Below are 18,263 nucleotides of genomic sequence, written 5' to 3'. Positions count from 1 at the left end.
AGGGCACAGTGAGCAGTCTGTCAGAGGTAGGGGAGGATCATGTAAGGGGAGGGTCTAAGAGAGGAGGAGCATGAGCTAGGCTCTGTATTTGAGCTTGGCAGGGATCAAGAGAAGGGACAGGGGCTATTAGAGGGCAATGCGAGGTGCAAGGGGGGTCGGAGATGGGGGCAAGGCCTGAAAAGTTCAGCTACTTTAGATCAGCTGTGCCAGAGAATCACCGGTTGAGGTGACTGAAAGCTCTGAACTGGGGCTGGCCAAAAGCATCCTCCTCAGATGGGAACATCCCAAAAGTCTGCAGAAGCTCAGCCTCTGAGGTGAACATTGTGGCCCAAACCTCTCTCTGCTCTGTACCTCGCAGGATTCCAGCCGGCAGTTCCAATCCAGGATGAAAACTCTGCCACTGAAATCTCACAGCACCTGTGCAGTGAAGTGCCACTTAAACCCGCTGTGATGCACAGAGCTTGCCCTGGCTGTCTGCACAGGACTGAATGTCACCCCTTCAGAGTGTAAGGAAATAATTGGCTGAAGGCCTTTTTCTTTTTGGATGGCTGTCTAGTGGGAAAAAACGATGGGGATTTTTAACCTGTTTCACTCCCATGACTGGTGCTTCAATGATGCAGAGAAGTGCTGATGCATTGGTTGATTTCCCCAATTTTAATCTACTCTTTTCTTCTCTTTTAACAGGTATTCTAAGGGCACCCCGTGCTTCATATGGGCATTCTTGGGTGGGCAGATTGCATCAGACCTGCACCTGAATAAATAATAGTGAATGAAATATGCAGACACTAAAGTTCTGCAGCCAAATTCTCAGAAACCTTCCTCTTCAATGTAGGATCAGGATTTTGTTTCTAACTGATTTTTTTTAAAAGTGCTAAGCAGATACTACACTGTAATAACAGGAAACAGAAGCAAAAACTGAAAGGATGTTACTTAAAGCAATGAACAGATGCAGAGAGTGGAAACACGGCAAAGCAAACAAATGAATACTGTGAGTAAATAACTTGAAAGCAAATAGGGAAGAAAACCTCATCTGGGTAATTGTGGCTCTTGGGACAAAAATCAGGTTCCTGGTACGTAGCCTGGCTGAGATCATCCCTTTTCCCTGGTTCCCAGACTATGGGAATCTCCCTAGAGCAGGGGAGAAATCTGTTCTTCCATTAGAACCAGACTGCTCAGTAAATCCACCCACACTGACCTCATCTCAGCTGCTTTGTTTATCCGAGATTAGTGGTATCTTTGGAAAACCCTTAGAGTGCCGGGGTGTGAGGTGGAGCACGGGAGACGGGAGCTCCAGGAGATTCCCCTGAAGAACACCACCCTGTCTTTCTCTGGTCAGGTTAAAGTTCGCCGTCCATTGTGGAGGTGAAGACCAGATGGGAGCTGCTGGATTGACCTTGATATACCATGTCCTTGAGTGGATGAAGGACCTACATCTCAGGGATGGCCAGCAGCAGATGTAACACATGTGTCCAGGAATGGCCTAAACAACCTACACTGATAGGTAAGTACATTCATGGCCACATGTAGACATCACAGGAAATGGTGGGGATTGAACCAGGGTCCTTCAGCACAAGCCCCTCTCACTCAGTGTCAACCAATCCAGCTCCAGCCATTAGACCGCGCCCCCTTCCAGAGCTGCTGAACCCAGGAGCCCTGATTCTCAGACCCGGGCCTCACATCACAAGGCCAAACCTCCTCCCATTATGGGCGCTGTAGAAGGGACCATTGGCAAAAAAACCCTCATCATTCCCCCTATCAGAGACTGCAGCCATGGGTGACAAGTGAATGAGCTGAGATCTCCCCTGTGGGAATCCGAGGGACTGCGCATTTGGGTTTCACAGGGAAGGCCTCTGGCAGCCACTGACAGAGTGTTCCTGGGAGGAGATTTTCCGTCTCTAACAAAGGGTTTCTGTTCCCCCAGATCTCAGCCGCTCAGCAGAATGCGGGAGAGCCGAGTGCTGATGGGCTAGAGGGGTCCCAGGAGTCGCTGTGCAGCAGGTGCAGTGTCTGCAGTCACCATGGGCCAAACCCTGCGCTCCAGACAACCCAGGCTGTTTCCCTGGATTGCGAAGGGGACTTTGGCTTGGGGAATCGGTGGCTGGTGCCTGTGTCCACAACTGGGATGTTTTCATGAGGCTACTCAATGGTCCATGAAGCGCCATGCGAGCAAGGGGAGAATGGACATTAGAGAGCGAGGCTGGGACCTCTGCGGAGCTGCTGCAGTCGAGCATCCACAGCCAGAAGAGAGACGATGGGAAACGCGCTTCGATGGCTGGCCACAGCCGCAGCAGCTGTCTCATGAAGCTCTGCTCACGCTCTAGCCAACAGAGGCAGGACAAAGAGCCACCCAGTGAGAGCCTGGGTTGCAATTCGCAATACGCACTTTTTTCAATGGATTCTGCTGCCCTGACAGTCTATTTCCTGCAATGTGCACATCCAGCCTCCCTGGCTGACCTCAGTGGGAGTTAGGTTCTCCGTGCCCACAGGACAGGGCTGGCCTTACCATGAGGCGAACTGAGGTGGCTGCCTCAGGTGACAGACTGTGGGGGGGCCCCACTAGGACCCAGAGTGTAGAAAATGGTGTCTGCTGCTGGTGCATATGTATTCTCCCTGCTCGAGATGCACAGAGATGGTGGCGTGCTGGGCTGGAGGAAGGGGGGCATCCCTCCCTTCTCTCCCCAGGGAGCAGAGCCTCCTCTGCCTGCAAATCCTGCAGCCCGCCCGCTGTCCGAGCATGCCATGCAAGCCGGCCCCGGCTGCACCGTACTGATAGCACAGCTCAGCCCCAGCAGGGGTCTTACACTTCCCGCCGCAAGCGGCTCCACTCTCCTTCTGGCTGCTGCTGTGCAGTCTACAAGGGAAAGGAGCCATTACTGGGTAAATGTACCTATCTGTATCGACTCACAAGCAAAGGCCTTCGCTGGCTTTCTAAAGGGCAGGAGAGCAATTCACTGGGAGCGTGGTTCTTCTCATACACATCCTCCCTTCCTACAGTCTGCGCTCTGCAGCCAGCGTCTGGATTGGCAGCGGCGCCCCCACATCTTGGCGCCCTAGGTGGCACCGTGCAGGCAGTCAGGAGAAAAGGTGAGAGGGGAATCACGGAAAGTAACAGGAGTTGCAGGGAGAGAAAGGAGGAGGAGCCTCTTATGCACCTCTCTAGCACCTGCAGGAGCCTGGACTGATTCACACCAGCTTCGCAGGGAGCTTCCTGTTTCCTGCTGCTTCCCTGAACCCACTTGAGGAGAACAGGCGGTCAACTGAAATAGTAGGAGCCAGTTAGGCCCTTAAGAGGCTGATTTCTTCCCTCACTCAGACCCTGCTACCAGCCTGCTTATTTGTCCCCTTCAATTGAGTGTTGAGAGCCACTATAGCTGGCACAGAGCAGCAGTCATGAGTGAAAGAAGAAAACGCCCCTCTGGGGCAGCATTTAGAAAAGAAAAGAAAGCAAAGGAAGCTTTTCTATCTAAGCAGGAAGGAGCTCTCCTGACATACAGAGACACAAATGTTCACGGTGAGCCTTCCGGCCCCAGTGAGGATGTGTGTGGTGAGGAGATGCCTGATCTTCCAGTTAGTCAGAGTGCAGGTGACCTGGCAGCTACTGCAGCATCCATATCTCCATCTCAAATGGATGTAACCATGCACATTCCTGAAGAAAAGTGTAGATCAGAGAAGAGTGTGGTGGAGGCACAAGAAACAGCTGCTGCTGAGTTTAGTTCCTTAAATCTAGATGATCCAGGACTGTGGACCCACTTGAGCAGTAGCCTGAGGGACTTCCTTATACTGCATGGGCCACAGCAAGTGAAAAACTTCATGTCCTCCAAAGAGAATGAAAATAGAAGTTTCTATCCAACACATTCCTGATGTGAAATCCCCAATGGTGACAAAGTGGAGAGGCCATGGCTTATGTACTCAAAAACCCAGAATGTTGCATACTGGTTTTGTTGCAAACTCTTCCAGTCTAATGTTCCAGCCACATTGGGTTCTACAGGAACAAAGGACTGGAAAAATCTGGCTAGAAATCTGGCATGCCATGAGACGACAACAATTCACCAGAGAGCATTCCATAGGTGGAAAGAACTTGAGACGAGACTAAGGTTAAAGGCCACCATAGATGATCAGCATCAAGAGAAGATTGCATCAGAGTATCTTTACTGGCAAAATGTTCTGAAAAGGCTCATTGCCTTTGTGAGAATGCTTGGTACCCAAAACCTAGCACTGCGTGGCACTTCAGAACAGCTGCATGTGCCAAACAATAGAAATTCCTGAAAATTGTGGAGCTGATGGCTGAGTTTGATGCCATAGTTGCCATTATCGAGGATAATGCTATGAAAGGAACTGTTCGTGGGAGAACAGTGGCAGAGGGAAATGGAATCACCAGAAACATACATAACTTCAAATTTCTGTGTGGCTTAGGGTTGTGGCATGACATACTATTTGAAATAAATGTTGTAAGCAAGAGACTTTAAGGTGTTGACCTTGATATATGTGGAGCAATGGAACAACTGGACAAAGCAAAGTCATACCTACAGGCTTACCGGTCAGATGAGGGATTTCAAAACGTTCTGAAGAGTGCACAGAAGTTGGCAGAGGAACTTCACACCAAAGCTATTTTACCACCCATACAAAAATACAAGAGTCAGCAAAGAAGAAGACATTTTGATTACGAGGCACGGGATAATCCCATAAGAGACCCCAAACTGAAAGCCCTTTCAAGTTACATTTCAGCAGGATCTACCCCAAAGGCTGTTCTGGAATATATGTGCACAAATAAGATGACCAGCCTCTTTCCAAATGCTTTTTGTTGTCTTTAGACTTTGAAGACCTAAAAGACACCTGTGCCAGCTTTAGATGAGTAGAAACACAGATCTACAGATGATTAGAAACACAATCCACCACAAAACAGCAAAAGCAAGTGCAGTGGCCAACTCAGCCAACACAAAACACATCTGGACACAAACGTACCCTCACCTGGTCTCCTGCAAAACATGTACATCTCTTGTAATCAGGACTGGTGGAGCTAGATCCTGAGATGGTATAAACTGGACTAGCTTGAGGATCATAAATCAAGCACTTTAATACTTCAAGTGTCTATTTTGTTTTAAGTCTTTAACAAATAAAAAAAATACATGCTGAACCATATACACCTCTACCCCGATATAACGCTGTCCTCGGGAGCCAAAAAATCTTACCATGTTATAGGTGAAACCGCGTTATATCGAACTTGCTTTGATCCGCCGGAGTGTGCAGCCCCCCCCCCCCCCCCCCGGAGCACTGCTTTACCGCGTTCTATCCAAATTCGTGTTATATCAGGTCACATTATATCAGAGTAGAGGTGTATGTGCATGAATATTCTCTCATTTCTCCTGGGATATGTGTCAAACTGCCTCTCCAGGGCAACCTCTTGTTACTTTTTGATTCAGGCTGCATTTGCTCACCAATGACTGTGCATGTTGTTGGCCCTTTGGGGAGCTGTCTCCCAACCCCAGGACTGTACATATGCAATCCCTTTTTGGGGTTGTAACCCTGTGTTTCCCTCTCCCAGCACTGAGTCCTTCCCTGTCCCCTTTTCCTCAAGAGCTGTGGTCTGCGCTCTCTGGGCTAAGCGTGTCTACTTTTTGATCAGAGGCACGGTTTCCCAGCAATTTCCCCTCCCCTAGAAACACAATAAAGAGAGAGTTACTATAGGCATTAGCATCTCACCAGAGATCACTGCTCACAGAGTGAAATATGGAGACCTCGCTCACGTCTGCGCAGAAGGAAAGCTTGGGAGGCCATTCAGAGATAGATGGTATGAATGTAATTCAAGATGTGCAGTTCCTCTTTATAAAACAGACACATAAAATGATACCTCAGTTAAATGTGGCCTCAGGGGGCATTTTTCAAAAAGAAGCAGGAATGGTTAGACAATGGGAACATCCATCTTTGAGTCACATATGACAAAAAAAGTTTGTCAAACCAATATGTTTCCAAGAAACTTTTCAGTTTAGACTGACTGGCATTTTTCAACAGAAAATAGTGTAGTCAACAATTTTTCAACCAGTTCTTCACATTAACATTCTAATTAGATTTCTCCCTTCTCGCCCCCGCTCCCCTGTATCACAGGCTGTAGGTGCTCTTACTAATTTGAAACACGTACATCAAAGCTGAAGATCTGAAAGACAAGTCCTAGGTTAGAGAATTATCTTTTGTAACTATAAAAGTAACCTACAAGCTTCAACCACAGACATGCTGGAGGCATCAGCCCATCCACACATCATCCCAAATCTAGCCTGGGAAAGAAGATGTGCTTGACCACATTCCCAGAATGGTAACATATCCAAAGGATTGTGGACCAAAGTAGAAATGAGTGTGAAAGATGGTGACTCTCTCTCCCCAAAAGATGCCCTGTCCCTAGCTCCCAATTTGAATCAAAATATTTCCAGAGTAAAAGTTCTTCTTCAGAAGATACCAAGAGGAACTGCCCTCTTTCAAAACAGCTTGCATCTTCTATTCTCAAGAACAGCAAGGTGCATATGACCTTTGAAAGATAATTGCTCTCTGTGCTGACATGGACCACTAGCTTCTGTGAGGGCAGCTTGACTTTACTGCTGTTGGTAAATAATGGCAGGTGGTGGTCATATTGAAAGAGGACCTCTTTGCTTAAAGACACCTTTAGCCTTATTCCTGTCAACAATTATGAGAGCTGGTGGCGATTTTGAAAGGTTGCAATTCTCTGAAGAAGAACGATTCACCATTAAAACTTTCGGAAAATGTTCCCCTTACCTATGGAGTTTTTACACACATACACATAAATTCTTATGCATCAACCATTTTAGCAGAAAACTTCAGCTTTTTCTCAAAAAAAAAATAAAGCTCAAACTCTGGACATTTTTATTTCTCTTCTCTGGACTTTTTCAGTTCTAATATATCTTTTTTTTTTTTAGATAGGGCAACCAGAACTGCACAAAGTATTCAGGGACTGAGGATACAATGTATTTATATATAGGCAATATAATATTTTCTTTCTTATTATTTATCCCTTTCCTAATGGTTCCTAACATTAAGTTAGCTTTTTGAACCACCACTTCACATAGTTTTCAGAGAACTGTCCACAATGACTCCTAAGATCTCTTTCTTGACTGGTAACAGCTAATTTAGACCCATCATTTTGTATGTCTAGTTAGGATTATGTTTTCTAATGTGCATTACTTTGCATTATCAACACTGAATTTCATCTGTCATTTCAGATGTTTCTGTTTACCCCTTTTCCCAGATAATTTATGAATATGTTTAATACAGTTCTTTATGGAACCCTGTTGTTTACCTCTCACCATTGTGAAAGCTGACCATTTATTCCTACCCTTTGTTTCCTGTCTTTTAAATAGTTACTGATCCATGACAAAACCTTCCCTCTTACCCCATGACTGCTTAATTCACTTACAAATAGTCTTTTTCTTAAGCAGGGTTCTGTAACTTTTTGTGCAGACTAGACGGTCAATATAACACTGTGTCGTGGAAAAACGACCACGCGTTGTGTTTGGATCAGAATCGCCCGAGGCCCCTTTATTACCAGCATGCAAGGGGGGTACCAGCGAACTGGCAGTCCCCCCGAATACAGATTTTTCAACAGCTTTTATAGCAAAAAACCACAATTAGTAATACACACGTCCTTGTTCACATTATTGCCATAATTGGATAAATGCTGTGCAATTCAGTGGAGACCCTGACATGATTATTTGTTCTCACTTCTTCTCCCCATTATTCCTGGGGGAATTCTGCACCATTGCACAATGCACAATTCACATCGCATTAATATTCTGTGCAGAATTTCCTTCACCTCCCCCAGATTTGGTATTGCAGAGCTGCTGGCTGCCACTAGAGGCCGCTGGACCCAGCAGAGCCCAGCTCCCAGCTTTCCCATAGAAGATGCTGCCAGGGTAGAGAGATGGAGATGAAGGGTTCCTGGCACACCTTGAAAGGAGGAGGTGACATGCAGGAAACTCCATACAAGCACAGGGCCCAGCATCAGGTTGTTTCTCTCTCTGGATCCCTGGGCTTTGGAAACGGAGGGGTGCGAGTGTCTGAGCTGGGAAGGCTGCAGCTGGGCTCTGGGGGACTGTAGGGGGTGCAGGTGTCTGGGCCAGGGGGCCCTGTGGCTGGCAGGTATTTTGAAAAATTACCAAAATAATTGAAACCGGTGTGATTATATAGTGTTATTTGACAAATTAAATATGCAGAATTTTAAAATATTGTTTTGGTGCAGAATTCCCCCAGGAGTACCCCATGGAGAAAACTCTGTACAGTGGAGTATATGGCTGGGGTAGAGATTTTTATTATTATTATTCTGATCTGGTTTACACAGGTTTTACACAGCTGGAACTCCAGGGGATTTCAGTGCCGTTCCTCTTGATTTGCATCTGTTTATAGCTGTTTAAAAGAGACCTGAATCAAATCTGACTTCAGATTTCAATTTTCAGTTTAATGGCCTCGAAACCTGCCTGTCACAAGCACCCCCTCTCAGGCCGATAAGTGCCTACAGGTCTGTCGCATCTTACGCGCATTTAACATGCGCGATTTCAGCTTTACGCAGTCGGCAAAAAAAAAAAGAGAGAGAAAAATAACAATTTTAATACGGTACCTCTAGTGCGGGCGATTCCGCCCGCCATTACACTCAACGTAATTTTGACTATACGCAATTTCCGCTTTACGCTCTAACTGCGGAACGTGATCCCAGTGTAAGATGTGACAGACCCGGACAGTCACTCAGTTTGGAATAGGACAGCACCCACTGGTGCAGATTCTCTCTTTAGAAGGAATTTGGTCTGCAGAAGCGTTTGGATTCACCGGTCTTTTTATGAAACACTGAATAAACACACAGAAATTGCCAGATTCGATCAGACCTGAGCTCCATCTAGTGTCTTGTCTCTGCTAGTGGCTAGTACCAGAGGTTTCAAAAGAAGGTTTAATAACTTTCAATAGGCAGATGTGGAATAATCAGCCCTTCCCCACATCCTGCCATGATCTCTAATAATTAGAGATTTGGTTAAGTCCTGAAGCATGATGTTTAGTATCCTTTAAGCATCCTCATCCATACACTATGCCATATAAAGCTGTCAAATCCCTCCAGTTTCTTTGCAGTGCTGCTTTAACAGCTCTCCTAGGATCTACAGACATTTCCCAACTTCTCAGCTCACCCAGAATAAAGCTCAGACCAGCAAGGTACTGAGCACACTAGCCCCAATCCAAGGAAACATAAGCACATGCTTAACATGCTTTAGACGGTAAGAAGCCCCATTGAAATCAAGGACCCTGGGGTTCTGGTCTCTGTTTGCACCTCCAGTCACTACTGTAAAACAAACAACATTGAACTACGGGCAAGTTTCAACCACATGCCAGGCTCCTTCTAGGATCTTTTGATTTTATATGTATGACCCAACAGGGCACCCGCCTCAGGAATGGAGAGATTGAAAAGGTCTGAGGAATCACTGCCTAACCCCTAGCCCATTGCCTTTCAGACCCACAACGCCCAGTCAAACATTTTCCCTCTTTTTCATGCAATTTGATCCCTTCTGCCTCCTACTGCTGCCACCCCCTTTCTGCCCTCACCCAAACACCGTGGAGTTTTCATCTCACTCCCCTGCTCCCAACACAGCTCAGACACAGGGCAGGGGGAAAAGCAATTCTAAAGGCTGGGGAGCCTGCTGTGTGGCCTACAGAAGCAGCGGTATCCTCGAGCTGAGAACTGGGCAGGCAGAGGAAGGGGGCAAAAAACAGAGCCATACCCAGCTACCAGCACCACCCATCTTAACAAAAAGCATCACTCGATCCATGATAGAATCATAGGACTGGAAGGGACCTCAAGATGTCATCAAGGGCAGGCCCCTGCACTCATGGCAGGACCAAGCACCATCAAGAACATCTAACCTGCTCTGAAAAATCTCCAATTATGGAGATTCCACAACCTCCCTAGGCAATTTATTCCAGTGCCTAACCTCCCTGATGATTAGCAATTTTTTCCTAATGTCCAACCTAAACCTCCCTTGCTGCAATTTAAGCCCATTGCTTCTTGTCCTATCATCAGAGGTTAAGGAGAATAATTCTTCTCCCTCCTCCTTGTAACAACCTGTTAGGTATTTGAAAACTGTTATGTCCCCTCTCAGTCTTCTCTTTTCCAGACTAAACAAACCTAATTCTTTCAATCTTCCCTCATAAGTCATGTTTTCTAGACCTTTAATCATTTTTGTTGCTCTTCTCAGGACTCTCTCCAATTTGTCCCCATGTTTCCTGAAATGTGGCGCCCAGCACTGGACACGATACTGCAGTTGAGACCTTATCAGAGCTGTGTAGAGTGGAAGAATTGCTTCTCTTGTCTTGCTTACAACACTCCTGCTGATGGTAGATTGTCTGTCACTTGGAGTCATTCCAACTGGATATCTAGCTAAAAGATGTGTGAGAGCTAGAAAAAATAATAATTATAGGCTCAATACGTAAATTATTGGGCAAGGTTTTGTTATGCAGGAGGTCAGATTAGATGATCACATTGACCTCTTCTGGCCATAAACTGTATGAAAAATCAGTTTTACCCAATCAGGGGCAGTAAATTGTAAGGCACTATTAGGCACTAATTGTAAGGGTAGGGTGATTGCTTGGCATCTACACGAACAAAGTTAAAGTTGTTTGTTCGCTGTAACTGTGCTTTTTCCATAGTTTAACACATCTGGATTTCTTTTAAGCCTAACTTTGACGCTGAATTCACTGAGTGCTCCCTACGGAAAGAAAGGCTGAGCCATTCATTTCCAGTTACACTGCTCTTGAGACTTCTTCCTGGGACTTAGCAAAACAGCGAGAGCTTTCCGTAAAACTGAGCAAAGGCAAATAAACAAATCTACTTAGCATGTTAGGGCACCAAGGAGGGCATTGTAATGAGCCCCTCTGTGCCTGGCTTGAGACTATAATTGGAGGTGTGACTTCAGAGACTTGATCCTTAAATGCCACAGAAATGAATATATAAGGTTTTTGGTGCCATAACATGATCCCTTAGGGATAAAGAGTGATTGAACACTCTCTTCCACCGGTAGCTATGATAGAATACTTCTTTCCTTCAGTGGAGGTGGGATAGCTATTTTCCTTCAGTTCTGATTCCTGGACATAACTTTCCATTTTCTCCATTTACTTGGAAATGTGATGTTAGCGCAGTCAACATTGCAACTGGAGACAGACATTGTTCGTTTGTTCATTTTTCTGTCTCGGGGTAAATTACAGTGGCAATGGACATGGTTCATGGAAGACCCTGAAAGGTCCAGATGGATATTAGGTAAGAATCCAGGATTATACATAGAGATGAATCTGAGTTACACACTTCAGATCTGGAATCAGATTCAGATCCGACTTCTTCAACCTTTGAGGATTTTCAGATTCTGGGCTTTTCAGCCAATTATAGAGATAAATCAGGGTTATAAAATTTGTATTTATTGTTGTCGTGTTATCAATTAGAGGTCAATGCCCCACTGTACTAGGTTCTCTGGAAAAACATAGTAAGTAAGAGAGGGAGTGTGAAGCAGAGCCAGGAATTAAAGGACTATCTCAATCTAGTGCCCCTACTGCCAGTCTGACCATTATCCAGTGTTGTGTATGTGTATGAGTGGGGGTGGGGGAGGATGGACACTTGGATCCAGTGGGTTCTGGTGTGGCCGATCTCTAACCATAAGGGGGAAATAACAGTAATTATTTGCACTACGACAGCCCCAGTCATGGTCGTGTTTGTTTGAAAACTGTAACCAATGGGAAGCAGTGGGAGGGCAGAGGCGGTAGATGACATTGCAATAGCAGAGGAGCCTCATGGTGTTGATAGACTGTGAAGGGGCTTGGATTGAAAACAAGCTGTTTGTGTTCGATTCAATGGGGACGGGGGAGCCAGAAGAAGGAAACAAATGGAGAAAGCCTCACTTTTGAGGTGTTACATAGTTTTGCCTTCATGTCTCTTCAGCCTTCTTTCTTCCTTCTTTCTCTCTCCACTCTCCTCACACTCCTCTCTGATACAGCATTTTCTCCTTTTATCTCATTCTCTCACCTGTGGCTTCATGTAATCCCCCTATGCTCCCTCTTCCAAGCATCCTCCCTCCCTCCTTCAGAGCCTTGCACACAGCCTTCCATTGTTGCTTCTGTGCCAATGTTATTCCTTCACCATTTCCCGCCTGTATCATATTCCTGTGTCACGGCGAATGACCTAGAGAGATGAAGGACCTGGCAGTGTGTAAAACTAGTAGGCATAAGAAACTGGGACTGGAGACAAGTGGCCAGAAATCTCCTAGAGCAAGGATAGCATAGATTGAAGGCACACTTACCAGTTCTCACGGTATTTGGTGCTTCTCTTAAAGCCTCAGCTCCTTCAGTCATGTAATCAGTTAAGAATCTCAGATTTTTTTTTAAGTATGTTTCTAGCCCTCAGGGTTGCTAAGAAAAGCTTGAAAACGTGACTCTCTCCAGGGCCCAGAAACATTGTTCCATTGCAATTTGCTGACTGAGTGAAATTGGAACATTTCGTCAAGAAGGGCCAATTTCACTGCAGCACCACGGAATTGAGGAAACTCTGCCTACATCAGAATCCTGCCTGGTTTCTGCTAGTTCACCTGCCCAGCTCCTTTGCAACCTGCCCAGTGGCCTGCTAGCAACCTCAGAGCTTCCAGAGTCCATGGCCTTGGAGCAGATACACATGCAGATTGCCCTGGGGGCTGGGAACATCCAAAATTGTCAGTGTCCATGACTCCAGGGATCCATTCCCTTTTCCAGAGACTTTTCAAAAACTGTGGGTTTGTTCCTAAACCAACTTCTGAAATATAAAAATCTTGCACAAAACAGAATTACACTTCCCTGCCCCCTCTCTAAACCCTTTGTGTATTATTTTTAAAAGATCTCAAGATTTTAAGCCAATTGCATGATTTTTGGAAGCCTGATAATGGTTTTCAAATGCTTGGGATTAGCAACACTGCCAGGGGATGTGTTATGAAGCAGCAGTAACCAAGTGACTGGGACATAACAGACATTGTAGTCATCTAAAAGGATTATCTGGAATAGGGTGACCAGATGTCCCGATTTTATAGGGACAGTCCCGATTTCTGGGTCTTTTTTCTTATATAGGCTCCAATTACCTCCCACACCATCCCGATTTTTCACATTTACTGTCTGGTCACCCTAATCTGGAAGGATTTAAAGTATGAGTGCTTTCTAATTTACCCTCAGTGAGCAGACAATATAAAGTACCTAGCTCAAACTCAAACCCATGCCAGGTATATTTCATTGGAGAAAATTTGTGATAATGTACATGAATCCAGAAACGCCCTATGGGGAACTGGATACCTAATTCCAGTCAATTTTATGGAGACTTGGATGTCTAAATCTCCTAGACAGCCTTGTTAAAAAGGGAGTGTAAATTTAAAGGTCCATCCCAGGTCTTCCCAGACATCATGGCGGCTGGTTTCCTGTAAGATATTCACTACCCACATTCAAGCCCGGTGGTGTCATTCAGATTTAATTCATGCCATGAAATTTCCTTCTTCCATGCTGCTCACTCTTGTTATCCCGGCAGGTATGGTTTCATGCACCCCTGTATAAATGGCTGAGGGCAATCACAGCATGGTGACCCAGTTCATCCTCCTGGGGCTGACGGATCGTCAGGAGTTGCAGATACCCCTCTTCGCAGCGTTCCTGGTGATCTATGTTCTTACGCTGGTGGGGAATCTTGGGATGATTGTGTTGATCAGGGTTGATCCCCGACTCCACACCCCCATGTACTTCTTCCTCAGTAACCTGTCCGTTGTTGACCTCTGCTACTCCTCAGTCTTCGCTCCAAGGATGCTGGTGAATTTCTTAGTGGGGAATAAAAGCATTTCTTACTCTGCCTGTATTGCTCAACACTTCTCTTTTGTTGTGTTTGTGACCACAGAATGGTTCCTGCTGACCGTGATGGCGTATGATCGCTATGTAACCATCTGCAACCCTCTGCTCTACACCGCTGTTATGTCTAAGAGAGTCTGTATTCATCTAGTGGCCAGCTCATATGTAGGGGGGCTCATGAACTCACTGAGCCACCCATGTGGCTTGCTGAGGTGGTCATTCTGCGGACCCAACGTCATCAATCATTACTTTTGTGACACTAACCCATTGCTGAAGCTCGCCTGCTCTGATAACCACATCAGTGAGATTTTGCTTGTAGCGTTCTCTGGGGTTATTGCCATGTCCACCCTCCTGATTGTCATAATCTCTTATCTGTACATCCTCTTCTCTATCCTGAGGATCTGCTCCGCCAAGGGCAGGCGCAAAGCCTTCTCCACCTGTGCCTCTCATCTGACAGCTGTCACCATGTTCTATGGACCTGTGAGCTTAAGCCACATACAATCCAGTTCCAGCTACTCACTGGAACAGGAGAAAATCTCTGCTGTGTTTTATACCCTGGTGGTCCCCATGTTGAACCCCCTGATCTACAGCCTGAGGAACAAGGAGGTTAAGGATGCTCTTAAGAGGGTGATAGACTGGAAAAACATTCTCAGCTAATTTGTTCACCATGACAATTCCAGTCAATTGAGAAGAACAATTGGAAGAAGGATCGTAGTATGGTCTATGTGTAACTGTCTTGATTTGTGTATCACAAATGTTGTACAAGAATTAAATGAAACTCAAAGAACTGATGTAGCATGTGGAAATTATGTTTTACAATTGCTTGAGAGGAACAATGTTACCTAATGTCCTGTTATTATGTGGCTGTTGGAATATAGACACCTTTCCTTGTTTCTTGACCATTAATCTATTTGAAATGGTGCCCTGCAAGGTTATCTGAGATTAAAAATAAAATAAACTTGCTTCTAGGTTTAATTTCTTAATGTGTTACTTTAATTAATGCTCAGTATGTGACTTGCATTATGAGAATTCAACGCTTTTGCTCTCTTTAGTGTCTGGGCCTCATACGGGCTGCCACAATTGATCTCTATCCTCTTTATAAGAGCCCTTAATGTAGTTGAAGACTGTTATCAGGTCCCTCCTCAGTCGTCTTATCTCAAAACAAAACATGCCCATTTTTAAAAAAACTTTCCTAATAGATCAGGTTTTGTAAACCCTTTTTGTCATTTTTGTTGTTCCCCTCTGGACTCTCTCCTATTTGCCCACATCTTTTCTAAAGTGTGGCTCCCAAACCTAGACACAGAACTTCAACTGAGGCCTCACCAGTGCCAAGCAGAGCCAAACAATCACCACCCTGGTCTTACATACAACATACCTGGTAATACACCCTAGACAGCCTTTTTCACAACTGCACCTCATTGCTGGCTCATAGCCAACTTGTGATCCACTTGAACTCCCAGATCCATCTAAGCAGCACTTCTCCCTAGCCAGTTATTCCCCACATTGTATTTATGCATTTGATTTTCCCTTCTAGAGTGAAGTACTTTGCACTTGTCTTTATATTGATCACATCTATATTCATACTAGTGCTATATACATCTATTCTTAACAGTGTTATTGTATATACTTAGGCTGGGAAGGAATACATTTTTCTCAATAAAGGTTGGTAAATATTGATTTCACCATATGCACACAAACCAATGAAAAAAATGTTGCCATCAATAATAATTGAAATTTACAGATAGGCAAAGTAAGAAAAATTGCAGCTTCAGAATGTATTCGAGTTTGATTTACGGATATTTATTTGATCTATTTTGACAAGTGATGTTGACAATTTGTGTTTTAACAGCTATAAAGCTTTAACTTTTTGAATCTCAGTGTCGGCTGTCATTAAAAAAAATGTCTGACCTCCCATTGTCTGATCCCCCATAATTTCCCGCAATTGTAAAGGTTTAAACATTTAAAATAAAAAAGCCTTAAAAATAAACATTGATATTATCAATTAAAATGATCAAAAACTTAAAAATCAAATTCTGACAAGGCTCTATATACTTGTTATACAGCTTTATTCTCAATCATCTTGTTATCATCTTGTGCTGCTCCCCAACTGTTTGTCATCTGTATCGTTGTCTCTTATTTTAAGCTTACATTACAAGCTCCTTTGGCCAGAGGTTGGGTTTTTTGTTGTTGTTGTTGTTATATGTTGGTACAGCACCTAACAGAATGGGGTTGGGATTAAGCCCAATACTAATGAATTAATGAAGTAGTATCAATAATAATGCTCATGTAATGTTACTCCCACCAATGCCATATATTTCAGAGGGCTAGTCGTGTTAGTCTGTTTCAGCAAAGACAACGAGGAGTCCTGTGGCACCTTAAAGACTAACAAATGTATCTGTGCATAAACTATTGTGATACATTTGTTAGTCTTTAAGGTGCCACAGGACTCCTCGTTGTCAATGCCATATAATGATTTTATAGGTTTACTTACAGCAATGCTATAAATTTATCATATATTTTAAGGGCTAGAAAGGACAATGAGATCATTTAGTCTGGCTGTATAACTCAGGTCACACTCCTATACAGGTTTCAGAGTAGCAGCCGTGTTAGTCTGTATCCGCAAAAAGAACAGGAGTACTTGTGGCACCTTAGAGACTAACAAATTTATTAGAGCATAAGCTTTCGTGGGCTACAACCCACTTCTTCGGATGCATATAGAGTGAAACATATATTGAGGAGATATATATACACACATACAGAGAGCATGAACAAGATAGCTCAGTACAGACAGTTTGATAAGAAGCAAGTGTGAAAATACTTACAAGGGGAGATAGATTCAATGTTTGTAATGGCTCAGCCATTCCCAGTCCTTATTTAATCCTGAGTTGATTGTGTCTAGTTTGCATATCAATTCCAGCTCAGCAGTCTCTCGTTGGAGTCTGTTTTTGAAGTTTTTCTGTTTTAAGATAGCCACCCGCAGGTCTGTCATAGAATGGCCAAACAGGTTAAAGTGTTCTCCCACTGGTTTTTGAGTATTATGATTCCTGATGTCAGATTTGTGTCCATTAATTCTTTTGCGTAGAGACTGTCCGGTTTGGCCAATGTACATGGCAGAGGGGCATTGCTGGCACAAGATGGCATATATCACATTGGTAGATGTGCAGGTGAACGAGCCCCTGATGGTATGGCTGATGTGATTAGGCCCTATGATGATGTCACTTGAATAGATATGTGGACAGAGTTGGCATCAGGCTTTGTTACAAGGATAGGTTCCTGGGTCAGTGTTTTTGTTCAGTGATGTGTGGTTGCTGGTGAGTATTTGCTTTAGGTTGGGGGGTTATCTGTAAGCGAGGACAGGTCTGTCTCCCAAGATCTGTGAGAGTAAAGGATCATCTTTCAGGATAGGTTGTAGATCTCTGATGATGCGCCGGAGAGGTTTTAGTTGGGGGCTGTACAGTTGTCCTCGGTATTAAGCCCATTAACTGGCATTTTATTAAGCGTATCTTCCGGAGAGCCATCGGGTCTTGATTTTGCAGCAGCTCTAGCTGGATAAACCGTCACTTCCCATGGTAGTTCATTCCAGCCGTTAACCACCCTCACTGTTGAAAATGTGAGCCTCAGGACTAATCTGAATTGGGATAGTTTTACTCTGAGTATCACGATATATTGTTCATTAGAACCGGGGGGAGAGGGGAGTTGGACCAAAATCCTTTTTTTCTGAGCAACGCAGATTTGGGTTAACTGAAATATTTTATGAATCTGTGTCAAATGAGCTGGATTGTTTAGCTTTGATCTAAAACCTCAGAAAAATCTAAAAGGTCTAAATATTTTAAGTTTCCCATTTAAAAGACTTTTTGTTTCAAAATTTACTTCAATTTTATTAAAAAATATAACAATTGCAAAAACTGCAACGGATCAAACAAACCATTTCATTCAACTTGTCAGTCAGCCAAAAAAATGGAAATTTGTGGGAAAAAATCAATTTGGGTCAACCAGAAACTAAAGTTTTTCATTTATGTTTCAGACTAGCCAGCAAACCAAGAAATCAGCTATTCACAGAGTTCTTTTGATCATACACATTTTTTTCCTCATCATTGCTCTATACTGATTAGCCCTATTCTCACCACTGACACAATCCTATTGCTTTAGGGCTGGTCGACACGGGAAACGACTCTACAGCTATTTAATGTAACTCCCTAGATGGCCTTTGGGCTTGTCTTCACTACCGCCCGGATCGGCGGGTAGAAATCGATCTCTCGGGGATCGATTTATCGCATCTCGTCGGGACGCGACAATCGATCCCCGAATCGACGCGCGTACTCCACCAGCCCAGGTCGATTTGCCGCCGTCCTCACAGCGGGGTAAGTCAGATCAGATACGTCGAATTCAGC

At 44.4% G+C, this 18,263-nt stretch overlaps 1 protein-coding gene across 1 annotated transcript; it reads left to right on the top strand.

Annotated features, from left to right (window-relative positions):
* The first annotated feature begins 13,590 nt into the window (after nucleotides 1-13,590).
* Nucleotides 13,591-14,529, top strand: LOC135883777 (olfactory receptor 5J3-like). The gene has a single exon (XM_065411022.1). It carries the CDS (start codon nucleotides 13,591-13,593, stop codon nucleotides 14,527-14,529), a length of 939 nt encoding a protein of 312 aa, XP_065267094.1.
* The last annotated feature ends 3,734 nt before the right edge of the window (nucleotides 14,530-18,263 follow it).

The sequence above is a fragment of the Emys orbicularis genome, chromosome 9 (assembly GCF_028017835.1).
Source record: "Emys orbicularis isolate rEmyOrb1 chromosome 9, rEmyOrb1.hap1, whole genome shotgun sequence".
NCBI classification, from domain to species: Eukaryota; Metazoa; Chordata; order Testudines; family Emydidae; genus Emys; species Emys orbicularis.
The sequence above is the reverse complement of the archived record's forward strand: the minus strand, read 5'-3'. Positions and strand labels throughout refer to the sequence as shown.

Bases quoted from the DNA above. Each gene is read 5' to 3' on its own strand.
- LOC135883777 (XM_065411022.1), top strand. From the start codon at position 13,591: ATGGCTGAGGGCAATCACAGCATGGTGACCCAGTTCATCCTCCTGGGG.